Here is a 20,247-nt window from a genome sequence, read left to right as displayed (position 1 = left end):
GCATGCATGCCTGTGTGTGTGCCTGTGTGTACACATGTGTTTGTGTGTGTGTGTGTGTGTGTACACATGTGTGTTTGTGCGCGTGCGTGCATGTCTGTCTGAGTGTGTGCCTGTGTGTGTACACATGTGTTTGTGTGTGCGTGCACACACGTGTTTGTGTGTGTGTACACGCGTGTTTGTGCGTGCGTGTATGTATGTGTGCGCCTGCGTGTGTACACATGTGCGTTTGTATGCGTGTGTGCGTGTACACATGTGTCTATGTATGTGTGAGTATGTGTATGTACACATGTGCGTTTGTGTGTGTGTGTGTGCATGTACACATGTGTGTTTGTGTGTGTGCGTGCGCATATGTACGTGTGTGTGTGCCTGTGTGTGCACATGTGCATGTATGTGTGTGTGTATGTGTGTGTATACATGTGTGTTTGCGTGTGTGCGTGTATGTCTGTGTGTGTGTACACATGTGCATTTATGTGTGTGTGTGTGTACACATGTGTGTGTGTACACGTGTGCGTGTGCGTGCGTGTGTGTGTGTGTGAGTGTGTGTGTGTGTGTGTGTGTGAATGATCACCGTTCCTACCAGTGTGGGTGGTGTGCTGGGCTCCCTCTGGCCTGCCCTGTCTTCATCCCTCTCTGTCTGAGAGGGTTGCTGGGTTGCCCCGGCTCGCTCCTGCACCTCCACACCACTGCCACCTCCTTCTTCCCCAGCCCCTGTCCTGTCTTCCCCCAGCAGCCGCAACCTGCAGTCAACAACAATTGATTAGAAAAATGATCGGTTGTCACGGGCTCCCATTACAAGATCAGTCAGATGGACAAAGCATTGAAGAGATTACACACATCAAGGGCAGCATGGTGGCGCAGCGGTAGAGTTGCTGCCTCACAGCGCCAGAGACCCGGGTTCCATCCCGACTACTGGCGCTGTCTGTACGGAGTTTGTACGTTCTCCCCGTGACCTGCGTGGGTTTTCTCCGAGATCTTCGGTTTCCTCCCACACTCCAAAGACGTGCAGGTTTGTAGGTTAATTGGCTTGGTATAATTGTACATTGTCCTAGTGTGTGTAGGGGATCGCTGGTCAGCGTGGACTCGGTGGGCCGAAGGGCCTGTTTCCGCTCTGTATCTCTATACTAAACCAAACTCCATAGGTACGGGAGGAATGGAAATAATAGGGCCTACGTTTAGTTGAAGATAGACACAAAGTGCTGGAGTAACTCAGCGGGTCAGGCAGCATCTCTGGGGAACATGGATAGGTGACGTTTCACAGAGTGCTGGAGTAACTCAGCGGGTCAGGCAGCATCTCTGGGGAACATGGATAGGTGACGTTTCACAGAGTGCTGGAGTAACTCAGCGGGTCAGGCAGCATCTCTGGGGAACATGGATAGGTGACGTTTCACAGAGTGCTGGAGTAACTCAGAGGGTCAGGCAGCATCTCTGGGGAACATGGATAGGTGATGTTTCAGGTTGGGACTCTTCTTCAGACTGATTGTAGGGTGGGGGGGGGGGGGGAGAGGGGGACAGGAAGCAAGAAAAAAACAGCACAAATCAGGGCGGGCAACAGATGACCTCAGGCAGGGAGGTTCTCTGACAGTCTGAGCGATGACTAAGGATGGTGTGATCCCAAGAGAGACACAACAAATGTCAGCTAGCCATGTTCACCAAAGATGCTGCCCAACCCACTGAGTTACTCCAGCATTTTGTGACTATCTTTGGTATAAAGCAGTAACTGCAGTTTCATTTTATTACTTTTCACTACTTTTAGAAACATAGAAACATAGAAAATAGGTGCAGGAGGAGGCCATTCGGCCCTTCGAGCCAGCACCGCCATTCAATATCATCATGGCTGATCATCCACAATCAGTACCCCGTTCCTGCTTTCTCCCCATATCCCTTGATTCCATTAGTCCTAAGAGCTAAATCTAACTCTCTCTTGAAAACACTAGTTGAGTTTAGTTTGGAGATACAGGTTGGAAACCGGTCTTCGTGCCATCGATCACCTGTTCACACTAGTTCTATGTTATCCCACGCTCAAGGTACATAGTTCCTTGAAATTTTCACGTCTTTGGAGTGTGGGAGGAAACCGAAGATCTCTGAGAAAACCCTCGCAGGTCACGGGGAAAAGGTACAAACTCCGTACAGACAGCACACGAAGTCAGGATCAAACCCGAGTCTCCGGCGCTGTAAGCGCTGTAAGGCAGCAACTCTACCGCTGCGCCACCGTGCCGCCCACAAACGTGCCTGAGCTATAAGGAGAGGTTGAGCAGGCTGGGTCTCTATTCCCTTGGAGAGCAATAGGATGAGGGGTGATCTTATAGAGGTGTACAAAATCATGAGAGGAACAGATCGGGTAGATGCACAGAGTCTCTTGCCCAGTGTAGGGGAATCAAGAACAGAGGACATAGGTTTAAGATGAGGGGCAAAGGATTTAATTGGGACCTGAGTAGTAACTTTTTTAGCGTGGTGCGTGTGTGGAATGAGACAGTTGAGATAGGTGCTGTTGCAATGTTTAAGAAGCATTTAGACAGGTACATGGATAGGACAGGTTTAGAGGGATATGGGCCAATCGCAGGCAGGTGGGACTAGTGTGGATGGGACATGTTGGCCGGCGTGGGCAAGTTAGGCCCTGTTTCCACGCTGTATGACTCCGAGACTCTATGACCAGCATCTGCGGTTCCTTGTATATTAATGTTTTGCTAAATAAAATAATAATTTAGTGCTCGACATTTCCATCCTGGGGAAAAGGTTCTGACTGTCTCCTATCAGGTCCCCCCACAGTCACTGGTGTTCCAAAGAAAGAAAGATGACCATCGCACAAACCAACCTCCCTCCCATTGACTCCATCTACACCTCATGCTGCCTCGGCAAGGCCAGCAGCATAATCAAGGACCAGTCTCACCCCGGCCACTCCCTCTTTTCCCCTCTCCCATCGGGCAAAAGGTATAAAAGTCCCATATTTAGGGGTAGTTTCTTCCCAGCTGTTATCAGGCAACTGAACCATCCTATCAAAAATTGTCCCATGTGGGTATAGGATAGTGGTAATGTGCGGGGATCGCTGGTCGGCGCGGATCCGGTGGGTTGAAAGGGCCTGTTTCCGCACTGTATCTCTAAACTGAACCATCCTACCACAACCAGAGAGCAGTGCTGAACTACTATCTACCTCATTGGTGACCCTCGGACTATCTTTGATCGGACTTTACTGGCTTTACCTTGCACTAAAAGTCATTCCCTTATCATGTATCTGTACACTGCGAATGGCTCGATTGTAATCATGTATTGTCTTTCCGCTGTCTGGATAGCGTGCAACAAAGGTTTTTCACTGTACCTCGGTACAGGTGACAATAAACTGAAGTGAACTGAACTGAAAATAGAGTCATAAAGTAATGGAGTGATACAGTGTGGAAACGGGCCCTTCGGCCCAACTCGCCCACACCGGCCAACAATGTCCCAGGTAATTCAAGTCTGTTGTCTTGGGAGGCTGGTAAAGACTGATGGAAATGTGTTCCACTGGAAAGATAGAGAAAGATAATGATGGTGCTGCAAGGATTACAGTACCACTCCTCGCCTGAGGCAGACCCTCTGTCTCTTGTCACCAACTCCTTCTCCACGGCCTGCAGCTCGACAGACGTCCACTCCAGGAGGTCAGACACCGCGTCCTGTTGGAATCAGGAGAAGAACGTATACAATTACAAAAGGACTGGACAAGCTAGATAGACAATAGACAATAGCTGCAGGAGTAGGCCATTTGGCCCTTCAAGCCACCACCGCCATTCAATTTGATCATGGCTGATCATTTCGGGGGCTAGTCCCCTTCAGTTTTCTCTTCAGCATATAAAAGACATGCTCAATTGGCTTCAGATCGGGTGATTGACTTGGCCACTCAAGAATTGACCATTTTTTGAGGTTTGAGAAAAATTGGCTGCTTTACCAAAATGTATAAAAATGGCCTTTATTAAAATCTGACAATGTGCACAAGTGATTTTTTTCCCATTACAAATCTCAAATTGTGGAGTTCAATGTGATCATGGCTGATCACTCTCAATCAGTACCCCATTCCTGCCTCTCCCCATACCCCCTGACTCCGCTATCCTTAAGAGCTCTATCTAGCTCTCTCTTGAATGCATTCAGAGAATTGGTCTCCTCTGCCTTCTGAGGCAGAGAATTCCACAGATTCACAACTCTCTGACTGAAAAAGTTTTTCCTCATCTCCGTTCTAAACGGCCTACCCCTTATTCTTAAACTGTGGCCCCTAGTTCTGGACTCCCCCAACATTGGGAACATGTTTCCTGCCTCTAACGTGTCCAACCTCTTAATAATCTTATACGTTTCGATAAGATCTCCTCTCATCCTTCTAAATTCCAGTGTATACAAGCCTAGTCGCTCCAGTCTTTCAACATAGGACAGTCCCGCCATTCCGGGAATTAACCTAGTAAACCTACGCTGCACGCCCTCAATAGCAAGAATATCCTTCCTCAAATTTGGAGACCAAATGGAAATACAGTACTCCAGGTGCGGTCTCAATAGGGCCCTGTACAACTGCAGAAGGACCTCTTTGTTCCTATACTCAACTCCTCTTGTTATGAAGGCCAACATTCCATTGGCTTTCTTCACTGCCTGCTGTACCTGCATGCCCTGGGGGCGCTGTAGGCCCGGTTGCTGTAGGCCCGGACGCTATAAGTCCAGACGCTGTAGGTCCGGACAGTGTAGGCCCGGAGGCCCTGGCGCCGCCTAACGGAGGTTGCGTAGCAACCCGGCCCGGGCGGCCGCTGTTGGTGGAGCGGGAGCATGTGGCCGCAGGCTGGGTGAGGTCACGTGGGGCGCGGGACCGTGACGTCCCCTTGTCCCTTATATGGGAGCGAGAAAGTTGGCGCCCCTAGTAAATATGGAACACGGATTTCACTTTGACAATGTGACAGATAAGGCCTCACTGAAGCACTGAGGTTTCCCGCCACCCCATAGTGAACGTGTACCTTATGCAGAGTGCTGCAAGGCTCTGCCGTGAGGGAGGGTTCCCTTCTCTGTGCTTTGTTGCAGCAGTGCTGAACGTTCATGTTGTTGTAGAGCAGCATGTTGTACCAGCTTGTAGACACCTCCCCTCCACTGCCAAGCTCGGCCAGGCTGATCTGGGTCCCAGCCTTCGGGAGAGAGACACAAGGAGATCGTCCATTAGAAGATTGATCAGTTTGGCACGGTGGCGCAGCGGTAGAGTTGCTGCCTCACAGCGCCAGAGACCTGGGTTCCATCCTGATTACGGGTGCTGTCTGTAAGGAGTTTGTACGTTCTCCCCGTGACTGACCGCGTGTATGTAGGACAGAGCTAGTGAGCAGGGATCACTGGTCGGCACGGGCCGTTTCTGTGCTGTATCTTTAAACTAAACTAAACAATGCTGCCTGACCCGCTGAGTTACTCCAGCACTCTGTGAAACGTCACCTATCCATGTTCTCCAGAGATGCTGCCTGACCCGCTCAGTTAAACGTCACCTATCCATGTTCTCCAGAGATGCTGCCTGAACCGCTGAGTTACTCCAGCACTCTGTGAAACGTCACCTATCCATGTTCTCCAGAGATGCTGCCTGAACCGCTGAGTTACTCCAGCACTCTGTGAAACGTCACCTATCCATGTTCTCCAGAGATGCTGCCTGACCCGCTGAGTTACTCCAGCACTTTCTGTCTTCAGCTTTTAGTTTAGTTTAGAGATACAGCGCGGTAAAAGGCCCTTCGGCCTACCTGGTCCGCGCCGACCAGCGATCCCCGCACACTAACACTGTCCTTTTTACATTTATACCAAGCCAATTAACCGACAAACTTGTGCAGGAAGGAACTGCAGATGCTGGTTTAAATCGAACGTGGACACAAAATGCTATAGTAACTCAGCGGGACAGGCAGCATCTCTGGAGAGGAGGAATGGGTGACGTTTTGGGTTGAGACCCTGCTTCAGTCTGAAGGATTTTGCAGTCTCCAGCATTTTGTGTCTACCTTAAACTACAACCCTGTACGTCTTTAGAGTGTGGGTGGAAACCAAAGATGATCTTGGTGAAAACCCATGTGGGTCATGGGGAAATGTACAAACTCCGCACAGACAGCACCCGTGGTCCGGATCGAATTTAGAGATACAGCGCGGAAACAGGCCCTTCGGCCCACCGGGTCCGTGCCGACCATCGATCCCCGCACACTAACACTATCCTACACACACTAGGGACAATGTTTACATTTACCAAGCCAATTAACCTACAAACCTGCACGTCTTTGGAGCGTGGGAGGAAACCGGAGCACCCGGAGAAAACCCACGCAGGTCACGGGGAGAACGTACAAACTCCGTACAGACGGCACCCGCGGTCGGGATGGAACCTGGCGCTGTGAGCGGTGTGCAGCAGCGAGTCTGCCGCTGCGCCACCGTGCTTTATATTTTACGGTGAATGATGGGGATTGAGCCTCGTTCGTTCCTCACCAGGCAGTCGTCCAACGGCGCCTTGCCCGCGGAGCACACGTCCACCCGCAGTGTCTTCTGACGCAGAGCGGCACGGGCGATGGCCACCCTGAACACCTCCCTAAGGACCAGCGTCTGGCCGGCACTCTGCACCTTAGTGCGGAACAGGCTGCTGGAGTCACTGGGGCTGGGGAGCAGTGCTGCCCGGACGTACCTGCAGGGTCGAGCCAGCCGTTAAACCCTCACCGCCAGCTCTTTAGTTTAGGTTAGTTTAGAGACAATAGACAATAGATAATAGGCAATAGGCAATAGGCAATAGGCAATAGACAATAGGCAATAGACAATAGGCAATAGGCAATAGGCAATAGACAATAGGCAATAGGCAATAGACAATAGGCAATAGACAATAGGCAATAGGCATTATACAATAGACAATAGGCAATAGGCAATAGACAATAGGCAATAGACAATAGGTGCAGGAGGAGGCCATTCGGCCCTTCGAGCCAGCACCAGCATTCAATGTGATCATGGTTGATCATTCTCAATCAGTACCCCGTTCCTGCCTTCTCCCCATATCCCCTGACTCTGCTATCCTTAAGAGCTATATCTAGCTCTCTCTTGAATGCATTCAGAGAATTGGCCTCCACTGCCTTCTGAGGCAGAGAGTTCCACAGATTCACAACTCTCTGACTGAAAAGGTTTTTCCTCAACTCAGTTCTAAATGGCCTTCCCCCTTATTCTTAAACTATGGCCCCTGGTTCTGGACTCCCCCAACATTGGGAACATGTTTCCTGCCTCTAACGTGTCCAACCCCTTAATAATCTTATAAGTTTCGATAAGATCTCCTCTCATCCTTCTAAATTCCAGTGTATACAAGCCTAGTCGCTCCAGTCTTTCAACATACGACAGTCCCGCCATTCCGGGAATTAACCTAGTGAACCTACGCTGCACGCCCTCAATAGCAAGAATATCCTTCCTCAAATTTGGAGACCAAAACTGCACAGTACTCCAGGTGCGGTCTCACTAGGGCCCTGTACAACTGCAGAAGGACCTCTTTGCTCCTATACTCAACTCCTCTTGTTATGAAGGCCAACATTCCATTGGCTTTCTTCACTGCCTGCTGTACCTGCATGCTTCCTTTCAGTGTCTGATGCACTAGGACACCCAGATCTCGTTGTACGTCCCCTGTTCCTAAACTAAACTAAACTAATCGCTGTGACTTCTCTCATCTATATACTAAAACTCTCGTTTGTTATCTTGTTTGTGACTGAACTTCAGCCAAAACGGTACACGATAGCACGACAATTTTAGGCCCACCTTACTCACAGTTGTCACTTCAGTGATAATGCAAGTAGTATTATTGAAATCGGTGTTATATTTTTTAAGTTATTCACATTTTAAAGTTTAAAAGGAGGGTAGGGGGAGGAGAGGAGGGAGGAGGGAGGGGGGAGTGTGGGAGAAGGGAGAGGGGAGGGGGGGGTTGAGGAGAGAGGGGAGGAGAGGGTGCTGCACCAATGCAGGAGAGGTTTGGGCCCAACGGGTCCACTTGGTCCAGTGTGATAATAAAGTCTTTATTCATTCAGTCATTCAGTACTTACACTTTACACCCAGTGGGCAGAAGCAAAGCCGTCGCATTCCTCAGTTGTATAAGAATTATGATGAAGCTTCCATGGCTGGGATCGTACCTGTGACGGCCAAGAAGTGATAAAATGTCAGATATTTCAGCCAAGAAATAGACAGCAGGCAAAGCCAGCACAGAGGCAGTGAGAAACCACACCATTCAGCGTAGGAACCATCCTGAAACATCACCTATGAGAATCTGGACCATCCTACCACAACCAGAGAGCGGTACTCAACTACTATCTACCTCATTGGTGACCCTCGGACTATCCTTGATCGGACTTTACCTTGCATTAAACGTTATTCCTTCATCATGTATCTGTACACTGTGAATGGGTCGATTGCAATCATGTATAGTCTTTCTGCTGACTGGATAGCACTCAACAAAAAGCTTTTCACTGTACCTCGGTACACGTGACAATAAACTAAACTGTAACCTCAAGGCAAGACACAGAGTGCTGGAGTAACTCAGCGGGTCAGGCAGCATCCCTGGAGAACGTGGATATGTGACGTTTCACAGAGTGCAGGAGTAACTCAGCGGGTCAGGCAGCATCTGTGGAGAACATGGATAGGTGACGTTTCACAGAGTGCTGGAGTAACTCAGCGGGTCAGGCAGCATCTTTGGAGAACATGGACAGGTGATGTTTCGTGTCGGGACCCTTCAACAGACCAATTGCAGGGATGGGGTGGAAAGGGGTTCAGGCTAAAGAAGGGTCCTGACCCGAAACGTCCATGCGTCTATTTAAACGCCTCTTTAATGCCACTGTTGTAATTTCCTTCACCAGCATCCCTGACAGTGCGGACTAGGCCCGCCCAGTAAACCTTCCCTGTACATCTCTTTTAAACTTTGTTCCTCTCACCTTAATACCATGCTTTCTGGTTTAGTCTTTTAGCTTTTAGTTTTAGAGATACAGCGCGGAAACAGGCCCTTTCGGCCCACCGGGTCCGCGCCGACCAGCGATCCCCGCACATTAACACCATCCTACACCCACTAGGGACAATTTTTACAATTATACCAAGCCAATTAACCTTCATACCTGTACGTCCTTGGAGTGTGGGAGGAAACCGAAGATCTCGGAGAAAACCCACGCAGGTCACGGGGAGAACGTACAAACTCCGTACAGACAGCGCCCGTAGTCGGGATGGAACCCGGGTCTCCGGCGCTGCATTCGCTGTAAGGCAGCAACTCTACCGCTGCGCCACCGTGCTGCCCGTGTTCTTTGACATTTTCTCCCTAGGGAAAAGGTTCTGCCTCTCTCCCCTCTCAATGCCCCTCGTAGTTTTATATACTTCTATCAGGTCTCTCCTGAGCCACTGACGGTCGGTATTGCAGCTGAGAAAGGAGGACTATGGAGGCATGAGGGGGGAGCTGGCCAAAGTTGACTGGAAAGGGATCCCAGCTGGGGTGACGGTGGAACAGCAACGGCAGGAATTTCTGGGAATAATCCGGAAGATGCAGGATCTTTTCATTCCAAAGAGGATGTGCCTGAATACAGTTCTCCAGAGAACTGTGCTGCCCAACCTGCTGAGTTACTCCAGCATTTGTGTCTTCTTCTGGGAGAACATAGAACACCCTGTGAACGGGTAATCGCTGATGGGCCGAATGGCCTGTTTCCACGCTGAATCTCTAAATTAAACTAAACCAAATTTGGCGCAGCGATAGAGTTGCTGCCTCACGGCGCCAGAGACCCGGGTTCGATCCTGACTACGGGTGCTGTTTGTACAGAGTTTGTACGTTCTCCCCGTGACCGCATGGGTTTTCTCCCACAATCCAAGGACAAACGAGATCGTAGCTTAATTTATAAGAAAATAACTGCAGATGCTGGTACAAATCGAAGGTATTTATTTCACAAAATGCTGGAGTAACTCAGCAGGTCAGGCAGCATCTCAGGAGAGAAGGAATGGGTGACGTTTCGGGTCGAGACCCTTCTTCAGACTGATGTCAGGGGGGCGGGACAAAGGAAGGATATAGGTGGAGACAGGAAGATGGAGGGCGAACTGGGAAGGAGGGACAGAGGAACTATCTAAAGCTGGAGAAGTCGATGTTCATACCACTGGGCTGCAAGCTGTTCCTCCAATTTCCGGTGGGCCTCACTATGGCACTGGAGGAGGCCCATGACAGAAAGGTCAGACTGGGAATGGGAGGGGGAGTTGAAGTGCTCGGCCACCGGGAGACCAGTTTGGCCAACGCGGACCGAGCGCAGGTGTTGAGCGAAGCGATCGCCGAGCCTATGTTTGGTTTCGCAATGTGAATAAGTCGACATCTGGAGCAGCGGATGCAAAAGATGAGGTTGGAGGAGGTGCAGGTGAATCTCTGTCTCACCTGGAAAGACTGTTTGGGTCCTTGGATGGAGTTGAGGGGGGAGGTAAAGGGGCAGGTGTTGCATTTTGTGCGGTTGCAGGGGAAATTGCCCGGGGATGGGGTGATTTGGGTAGGAAGAGACGAGTGGACCAGGGAGTTTCGGAGGGAACGTTCTCTGCGGAACGCAGAGAGGGGAGGGGAGGGGAGGGGATGGGAAGATATGGCCAGTGGTGGGGTCCCGTTGTAGGTGACGGTAGCTTAATTTGGTAAGATTGTAAATTGTCCCCAGTGTGTGTAGGATAGTGCTAGTGTGCGGAGATCACTGGTCAGCGCGGACTCAGTAGGCCAAAGGGCCTATTTCAGTGCTGTATCTCAAAATTAAATTAAACAAAACTAAATTCTTCTTACAGCTAATACTCTCCAATCTGTTACAAAAAAAGCACTGTGTAAAGCAGTAAAGGAATAACGGCCACAAATTCTGCTCTAATTTATTTTTAAAGTCACTTACTTCAATCCAATCTGGATTTGAACTGCTTCCAATGTAGAAGTCTCATCTTCATCGTAAATAATTTCTTCCGTTTCACTTGGTCTGTCGGCAGAATAATCACAGTTAAGTGAATGAAGACAACCGCGAGGTTGGGTGGCACGGTGGCGCAGCGGTAGAGTTGCTGCCTCACAGCGAATGCAGCGCCGGAGACCCGGGTTCGATCCCGACTACGGGCACCGTCTGTACGGATTTGTACGTTCTCCCCGTGACTTGTGTGTATTTTCTCCAGGAGCTCCGGTTTCCTCCCACACTCCGAACACGTGCAGATTTATTGGTTAATTGGCTAGTGTGTGTAGGGTCGAATTGGTGTTCTTCTGATTGTTGGTGGACATGACGGTTGCCAACTTTCTAACTCCCAAATAAGGGGAGTGGGGCCAAATGGCCTCCTCCTGCACCTATTTTCTATGTATGCAGATGCTGGTTTACACTGAAGATAGACACAGAGTGCTGGAGTAACTCAGCGGGTCAGGCAGCATCTCTGGAGAGAAGGAATGGGTGATGTTTCGAGAGTATCTGCCTTATTGGTAATCCTCTGACTATCTTTGATCGGATTTTACTGGCTTTACCTTGCACTAAACGTTATTCTCTTTATCATGTATCTGTACACTGTGGACGGCTCGATTGTAATCATGTATTGTCTTTCCACTGACTGGTTAGCACGCAACAAAAGCTTTTCACTGTACCTCGGTACACGTGACAATAAACTAAAACTGAACTGAATTTTAGTTTTAGTTTTAGAGATATAGCGAGGAAACAGGCCCTTCGGCCCACCGGGTCCGTGCCGACCAGTGGTCTCCGCACATTAACACCATCCTACACCCGCAACCAAGCCAATTAACCTACAAACCTGCACGTCTTTGGAGTGTGGGAGGAAACCGAAGATCTTGGAGAAAACCCATGCAGGTCACGGGGAGAATGTACAGACAGCACCCGTGGTCGGGATCGAAACCGGGTCTCCGGCGCTGCATTCGCTGTAAGGCAGCAACTCTACCGCTGCACCACCGTGACCGTCCTACGAATGGGGCAAAGTGTAGATACCTTTTGATCGAGGCCTCGTAAACGCCGCTGTCTCCAGCAACGGACTCATCAGAGACGGCAGCTGAAACACAAGGCACTTTCTCCTCGGGTAATCCTGCCCCTGCACTCCGCACCAGGTCAACATCTGCACAAAGAGAACACAATTTCCGTTTAGTTTTGTGGGGTGGGAAGTAAGAGCAGACGCTGGTTTACACTGAAGGCAGACTCAAAATGCTGGAGCAACTCAGCGAGAGAGAGAGAGAAGGAATGGGTGATGTTTTGGATCGAGACCCTTCTTCAGACAGAGTCAGGGGAGAGGGAGACTCAGACTGGAGAAGGGTCTCGACCCGTAACGTCACCCATTCCGTCTCTCCAGAGACGCTGCCTGACCCGCTAAGGGAGCTTAAATGGGGGCCACCATCGACTCCACAGTCAAAAAGGCCCAACAGAGGATGTACTTCCTGTGGCAACTGAGGAAACACAATCTGCCACAGGCAATGGTGGCCAATTCTATACTGCCATCATTGAGTCCGTCCTCACTTTCTCCATCATTGTCTGGTTTGGCTCAGCAACCAAGCACGACATCCAGAGGCTGCAATGGATCGTTCGCACAGCTGAGAAGGTTGTTGGCTGCAACCTTCCTCCCCCATTGATGAACTGTACACTGCAAGGGCCAGGAAGTGAGCGGGCAAGATCATCTCTGACTCCTCTCACCCTGGCCACAAACTCTTCGAAGCACTTCCCTCTGGAAGGCGACTCCGGACTGTCAAAGCAGCCACAGCCGGACATAAACACAGCTTCTTTCCACGAGCAGTAGCTCTACTAAAGAACCAAAGGTCTGTAGCCTCCTTTTGGTCTGGTATTTTATTTCATTCACATAATGCTTTATTCTTAATTGTTTACTGTATGTCGTGTTGTTACTTGCGAGCGGAGCACCAAGGCACATTCCTTGTATGTGCACATACTTGGCCAATAAAATGTATTCTATTCTATTCTATCTCATTTAGTTTTAGTTTAGTTTAGAGATACAGCACAGAAACAGTCCCTTCGGCCCACCGAGTCCGCACTGACCAGCAACCCCCGCGTACTTACACGATTCTACACACACGAGGGACAATTTATAATTATACCAAACCATTTAGCCGACAAACCTGTTCATCTTTGGAGTGTGGGAGAAAACCCAGGCAGGTCATGGGGAGAACGTACAAACTCCGTACAGACAGCGCCCGTAGTCAGGATCGAACCCGGGTCCCTGGCGCTATGAGGCAGCGACTCTACCGCTGCGCCACCGTGACGCTCTGATCCAAATCTTTCCGCTCACTAAACAATCCCACAGGTTTTTTTCCCAGTCAACCTACTCCCAGATGGGTCTAGGTTTATTATTGTCATGTGTCCAGAGGTACAGTGGAAAGCTTTGTTCAGCATGCTATCCAGTCACGCCAAATAACACTGTACATAAACGCAATCAAGCCAAACTCAAGTAAATTAGGTAAGGCAAAGAGAAAAATATCAGACCACAGAATATTGTGTTGCGACATTGCATTGTTACAGAGGGAAAAAGTCCAATACTCACAATGAGGTTGGTTGAAAGATCAGGGCTTATGGAAGGGCCGTTCAGAAGCCTGATAACAGAGGGGAAGAAGCTGTTTCTGAGTCTGGTGGTGCGCGCTTTCAAGCTTCTCTATCTTCTGCCCCATAGAAGCGGGGAGGAGAAGAGTAATTCAGAGTGGTCAATTACATAGAAACATAGAAAATAGGTGCAGGAGGAGGCCATTCGGCCCTTCGGGCCAGCACCGCCATTCATCGTGATCATGGCTGATCATCCACAATCAGTAACCCGTGCCTACCTTCTCCCCATATCCCTTGATTCCACTAGCCCCTGGAGCTCTATCTAACTCTCTTTTAAATTCGTCCAGTGAATTGGCCTCCACTGCCCTCTGTGGCAGAGAATTCCACTCATTCACAACTCTCTGGGTGAAAAAGTTTTTCCTCACCTCAGTTTTAAATGGCCTCCCCTTTATTCTTAGACTGTGTGTGGCCCCTGGTTCTGGACTCCCCCAACATTGGGAACATTAGTCTATTAAACTGCACGTCTTTGACAAATGGGAAGGAAACTTTAAAATCAGTTTAAAAAAGACTCATTTAACTTGGCATCATGTTGGGAATAGACATTGTGGGCAGACGGGCCTATTCCTGTAGGCTTTAGAGACATACAGCACGTGAACAGGCCCACTGAGTGCGCGCCGACCAGCGATCACCGCGCACATTAACACAATGCTACACACACTCGGGACAATTTACAATTTTACTGAAGCCACCGGAGCACCTCACAGCACCAGAGACCCGGGTTCCACCCCGACTACGGGCGCTGTCCGTACGGAGTTTGTACGTTCTCCCCATGACCTGCGTGGGTTTTCTCCGAGATCTTCGGTTTCCTCCCACACTCCAAAGACGTGCAGGTTTGTAGGTTAATTGGCTTGGTAAATGTAAAAACTGTCCCTAGTGAATGTAAAAAACTGTTCCTTCCGGTATAGTCCCTGGTTGACTCTTCAGAGGTGATGACCACAAAGATAAAAGATGTTCCACTCTGGGATAGTCAGTCCGTGGATATAGTGACTTTAGGTAGCTGATTTTATTTGCTCTAATTCTAGTATAAAATTACCTTGTGACCTTGTGAGTGGGGTGGGGTGGAGGGAAGGGATGGGGTGGAGGAAGGGATGGAGGAAGGAAGGGGTGGAGAAAGGGGAAGGGGTGAAAGGTGGGGAAGGAGTGGAGGAAGGGAGGGGAAGTAGTGAAGGGGAAGGAGTGGGGGGGAAGGAGTGGGGGGTGCGGAGTGGGGGGGAGGAGTGAGGGGGGAGGAGTGGAGGGGAGGAGTGGGGGGAGGAGTGGGGGGGAGGAGTGAGGGGGAGGAGTGGAGGGGAGGAGTGGGGGGAGGAGTGATGGGGAGGAGTGGGGGGGAGTGATGGGGGAGGAGTGGGGGGGGAGGAGTGGGGGAGGAGGAGTGTGGGGGAGGAGTTGGGTGGGGAGGAGGAGTGGGGGGAGGAGTGATGGGGGAGGAGTGGGGAGGAGGAGTGGGGAGGAGGAGTGGGGGGGAGTGATGGGGGAGGGGTGGGGAGGAGGAGTGGGGGGGAGGAGTGATGGGGAGGAGTGGGGGGGAGGAGTGATGGGGGAGGAGTGGGGGGGAGGAGTGATGGGGAGGAGTGATGGGGAGGAGTGGGGGGAGGAGTGGGGAGGAGGAGTGGGGGGGGAGGAGTGATGGGGGAGGAGTGGGGGGAGGAGTGGAGGGGAGGAGTGGGGGGGGGAGGAGTGAGGGGGAGGAGTGGAGGGGAGGAGTGGGGGGAGGAGTGGGGGGGAGGAGTGGGGGGGGAGTGGGGGGGAGGAGTGAGGGGGAGGAGTGGAGGGGAGGAGTGGGGGGGAGGAATGGGAGGGGGAGGAGTGGGGGGGACTGGTGCGGAGGAGTGGGGGGGAAGAGTGGGAGGGGGAGGAGTGGGGGGGAAGAGTGGGGGGGAGGAGTGAGGGGAGGAGTGGGGGGGAAGAGTGAGGGGGAGGTGGGGGGGGAAGAGTGGGGGGGAGGAGTGGGGGGAGGAGTGGGGAGGGAGGAGTGGGGGGGGAGGAGTGGGGGGGGGGAGGAGTGGGGGGGAGGAGTGGGGGGGGGGGGGAAGGAAGGATCCAGTGGCACACTTCAAAGACGTACAGGTTTGCAGGTTAATTGGCTTGGAATAAGTGTAAATTTGTCCCTCGTGTGTAGGATAGGGTTAATTTGTGGGGATCGCTGGTCGGTGAGGACTCGATGGGCCGAAGGGCCTGTTTCTGCGCTGCATCTCGGGCGGGGGGGGAGGGGGAAGGGTTAAGTTACCAGTATTCCAGACCAAACTCGTGACCTGGAGACACGAGTGGGAATCCACTATCAGCGTCTTTTGAACTCAGAGTCAGATATTGATTGAAAGGTATTTGGAATGGCCGGCTAGTTTCAGACACAGTGACCGTGAAATCACTGGGTTTTAAAATGTATTAAATTTTTTATTTTAATGTTTTTAGAGATACAGCGCGGAAACAGGCCCTTCGGCCCACCGAGTCCGCGCCGCCCAGCGATCCCCACACATTAACACTATCCTACACACACACTAGGGACAATTTTGACATTTACCCAGTCAATTAACCTACAAACCTGTACGTCTTTGGAGTGTGGGAGGAAAGCGGAGCACCCGGAGAAAACCCACGCAGGTCACGGGGAGAACATACAAACTCCGTACAGACAGCGCCCGTAGTCAGGATCAAACCCAGATCTCAGGCACTGTGACGTAGAAGGGCCTGTTTCCACGCTGTATGACTATGTTATAGTGAACGTCTCTTCGACGCTTACTCGGGTATTTGCAATGCACTGTGCTTGCATGTCTGTCGAGCTGCTGCAAGTAAAAATGTCATTGTTTTTGTTTCTGTTTGACGTGACAATAAAACACTCTGGACTCCTGGGGTGTGCTCTGCTCCTGTGTACAAGTGATTGAACCATTGTACTTTACAAAGATTCTCAAACATGGGCGGTCACGGTGGCGCGGCGGTAGAGTTGCTGCCTTACAGCGAATGCAGCGCCGGAGACCCGGGTTCTATCCCGACTACGGGCGCTGTCTGTACGGAGTTTGTACGTTCTCCCCGTGACCGGCGTGGGTTTTCTCTGAGATCTTTGGTTTCCTCCCTCACTCCAAAGACGTGCAGGATTGTAGGTTAATTGGCTTGGTGTATGTGTAATTTGTCCCTAGTGTGTGTAGGATAGTGTTAGTGTGCGGGGATCGCTGGTCGGCGCGGACCCGGTGGGCCGAACGGGCCTGTTGCCGCGCTGTATCTCTAAACTAAACTAAACGAAACCTCAAATGAACAACATTGGAAAATCTGTTGTCACGGTGGCGCGGCATGAGGTGAGGTGGGCTCTGACGCGTGTGAACACGAGGAAAGCTGGAGGCCCAGATGGTATATCTGGGCGAGTACTAAAGTCTTGTGCTACTCAGCTTGCTCCAGTGCTCACCACAATATTCAACCTCTCCTTGGCAAAGTCCGTGGTCCCTGCATGCTTCAAAAGATCCATCATTGTACCGGTGCCAAAGAATGCCTCTCCAGCGTGTTTAAATGACTACCGACCGGTGGCCCTCACCTCGGTTGTCATGAAATGCTTTGAGAGGCTAGTCAAGAAGCACATCTGTGCCCTCCTTCCTCGCAACCTGGACCCACTACAGTTCGCATACCGTCCGAACAGGTCCACGGATGATGCGGTCTCCCAGGTTCTACACACCGCTCTCTCTCATCTGGACAGCCAGGGGGGCTATGTGAGGATGCTGTTCATTGACTTTAGTTCAGCATTCAACACAATAGTCCCCAGCAGACTGGTTGAGAAGCTGCTGGAACTGGGGCTTAGCACCCCTCTGTGTGCCTGGGTCCTGGACTTTCTCACTGCCAGGCCCCAAGTGGTCAGGATGGGGGAACACACATCTAGCTCCCTCACCCTGAACATAGGATCCCCCCAGGGCTGCTTCCTTAGCCCCCTACTGTACTCCCTGTACGCACATGATTGTGTGGCCAGGTTCAGCTCAAACTCCATCAAGTTTGCTGATGACACTGTGGTGGTGGGCCGGATCTCCAACAACGATGAGAAGGCCTACCGGGAGGAGGTGGCTGATCTGGCACTCTGGTGTCAGGACAATAGCCTCCTCTTGAATGTCACTAAAACAAAGGAGCTGATTGTGGACTTCAGAAGGGCTAAACATCCAAGGACGTACACGCCACTGGAGATAAATGGGTCTATTGTGGATAGGGTGAGCAGTTTTAAATACTTGGGAGTCCGCATCGCAGAGGATCTGACATGGGCAACGCACATTGCCGCACTGGTGGGTAAGGCTAAGCAGCGCCTTTACCACCTTAGACAACTGAGGAAATTCAGAGTGTCTCTGAGGATCCTTCATTGCTTCTACTCTGGGGCTGTAGAGAGCATCCTGTCCGGCAACATCACAGTCTGGTTTGGGAACAGCTCTGCCCAGGACAGGATGGCCCTGCAGAGAGTAGTGTGTTCGGCAGAACGCACCATGGGACTACACTCATCCCCCTGCAGGACCTATACATCAGGAGGTGCAGATCCAGAGCAAGCAAGATCATGAGGGACCCCTGCCACCCCAGTAACGGACTGTTCCAGCTGCTATGATCAGGCAAACGCCTCCGCTGTCACGCTGTGAAAACGGAGAGGATGAGACGAGCTTCTTCCCACAGGCCATCAGGACTGTTAACTTTTATAACCCCAGAGACTAAATTTTTGTCGACACTAATAGTAACTTATTAACTTTATTTATATGCAGTAACTGTAATTCTTTTTGTGCACAACCCGCAGGCATTGCCACTTTCATTTCACTGCACATCGTGTATGTGTATGTGACAAATAAATTTGACTTTGACTTTGACTTTTGAATCGTCCAATTATGGAAACTGAAATTATATAGCAAAAACAAAATCTATAAAATAAAAGAAATGGCCAATATTGGCATAAATAGCTGAAAGGCTAATCACAAAATGAATTGGAAAGATGGAAACTATTTGCATTTATATTGCCTTTTTGCAAACTGTGGTCTACTTTGGTACTTGAGTAAATATTGCAGTGTTTTCAAGTACGTGAAGGTACCTCAGGACTAACATGAGTTCGTTAATCGCCACCTGAAGAGGCAGACGGGCATCACAAGAGACACAAGGACCTGCAGATGCTGGAATCTTTAGCAGCCCACAAAGTGCTGGAGGAACTCATTATCGAGGAGCTCGCAGTCTCGGGTTGAGACCGAAGTCAGGAGCTCCAAGCTGCGCGGGGTTCGACAAGCCCCGACCCGGGGTAGATTGCCCGGCCCGGAGGGCTCGACCGCCAGATACGGGAGCCAAGATCGCCCCGTCAACGCAAGGCTCGAGGTCCCCGACCGCGGGAGGACAAAGAAGGGGAGGGATCGAATCTTTTTTTCACCTTCCATCAGAGTGAGGAATGTGGTGGATGTTGATGTTAAAATGTATTTTGTGTGTCCTGTTGCTTTTTATTGGTATGGCTGTGTGGCAAATCAAATTCCTCGTATGTTGCAAAACATACTTGGCTAATAAAGTATGATTATGATTATGATTAAGCCGGAAAGAGGCGCAGAGAAGATTGACCAGGATATTGCCAGGGCTTAAGGGTCTGAACTGTAGGGAGATGGGGGTATGGGGAGAAGGCAGGAACGGGGTACTGATTGAGAATGATCAGCCATGATCACATTGAATGGCGGTGCTGGCTGGAAGGGCCGAATGGCCTACTCCTGCACCTGTGGTCTATTGTCTATTGAGAGGTCGAGTAGGCTGGGTCTCTATTCCTTGGAGCGCAGGAGGATGAGGGGGGGATCTTATAGAGGTGTGTGAAATCATGAGGGCAATAGCTGGGGTAGATGGAGTCTTTTACCCAGAGTAGGGGAATCAGGAATCAGAGGACATAGGTTTAAGGTGAGGGGGGAAAGATTTAATAGGAATCTAAGCGGCAGCTTTTTCACACAGAGGGTGGTGGATGTATGGGATAAGCTGCCAGAGGAGGTAGGTGAGGCTGGGACTATCATAACGTTTAAACGGCACTTGGACAGGTATATGGTTGGGAAAGGTTTAGAGGGACATGGGCCAAACACAGGCAGGTGGCTCAGAGAGACCCCAAGAGAGACACAATAAACGTCAGCTAGCCATGTTCACCAAAGATGCTGCCCAACCTACTGAGTTACTCCAGCATTTTGTGACTATCTTTGGTATAAAGCAGTAACTGCAGTTTCGTTTCATTACTTTTTCGTACTTTTAGTCGAGTTTAGTTTGGAGATACAGCATGGAAACCAGTCCTTCGTGCCATCGATCACCTGTGCACTAGTTCCATGTTATCCCACGATCAAGGTACATAGTTCCTTGAAAGTGGCATCGCAAGTTGATAGGGTGTTTTGGCACATTGGCCTTCACCAGTCGGAGTACTGAGTGTAGAAGTTGGGAGAGAGACACAAAAAGCTGGAGTAACTCAGCGGGACAGGCCGCTGAGAGACGTTTCGGGTCAAAAACCTTCTTGAGGGCGAAGGTGAGGTGGAACACAAAGGCTGATTTAATCATCAATGACCCAACTATGAAATGGCCTCCACTTAACTGGTGGGCGGCACGGTGGCGCAGCGGTAGAGTTGCTGCCTCACAGCGCCAGAGACCCGTGTGCCATCCTGACCTCAGATGCTGTCTGTATGGAGGTTGTACGTTCTTAGCCACAGAAGGCAGTGGAGGCCAGGTCGGTGGATATATTTAAGGAAGACAATAGACAATAGGTGCAGGAGTAGGTCAT

The 20,247-nt window shown here is 50.6% G+C and overlaps 1 protein-coding gene across 1 annotated transcript in view; it reads right to left on the bottom strand.

Annotated features, from left to right (window-relative positions):
• Positions 1 to 20,247, bottom strand: part of LOC144592273 (protein WWC2-like) — a 92,412-nt gene that overhangs the window by 9,738 nt on the left and 62,427 nt on the right. The window contains exons 12-18 of the mRNA XM_078396802.1: positions 11,922 to 12,045; positions 10,845 to 10,925; positions 8,013 to 8,099; positions 6,436 to 6,628; positions 4,959 to 5,123; positions 3,544 to 3,644; positions 578 to 737 (exon numbers count right to left, since the gene is read on the bottom strand). Coding sequence (XP_078252928.1) covers positions 578 to 737; positions 3,544 to 3,644; positions 4,959 to 5,123; positions 6,436 to 6,628; positions 8,013 to 8,099; positions 10,845 to 10,925; positions 11,922 to 12,045 — 911 coding nt within the window. The remainder of the gene's footprint in view (positions 1 to 577; positions 738 to 3,543; positions 3,645 to 4,958; positions 5,124 to 6,435; positions 6,629 to 8,012; positions 8,100 to 10,844; positions 10,926 to 11,921; positions 12,046 to 20,247) is intronic.

This window comes from Rhinoraja longicauda, chromosome 3, assembly GCF_053455715.1.
Source record: "Rhinoraja longicauda isolate Sanriku21f chromosome 3, sRhiLon1.1, whole genome shotgun sequence".
NCBI classification, from domain to species: Eukaryota; Metazoa; Chordata; class Chondrichthyes; order Rajiformes; family Arhynchobatidae; genus Rhinoraja; species Rhinoraja longicauda.
The sequence above is the reverse complement of the archived record's forward strand: the minus strand, read 5'-3'. Positions and strand labels throughout refer to the sequence as shown.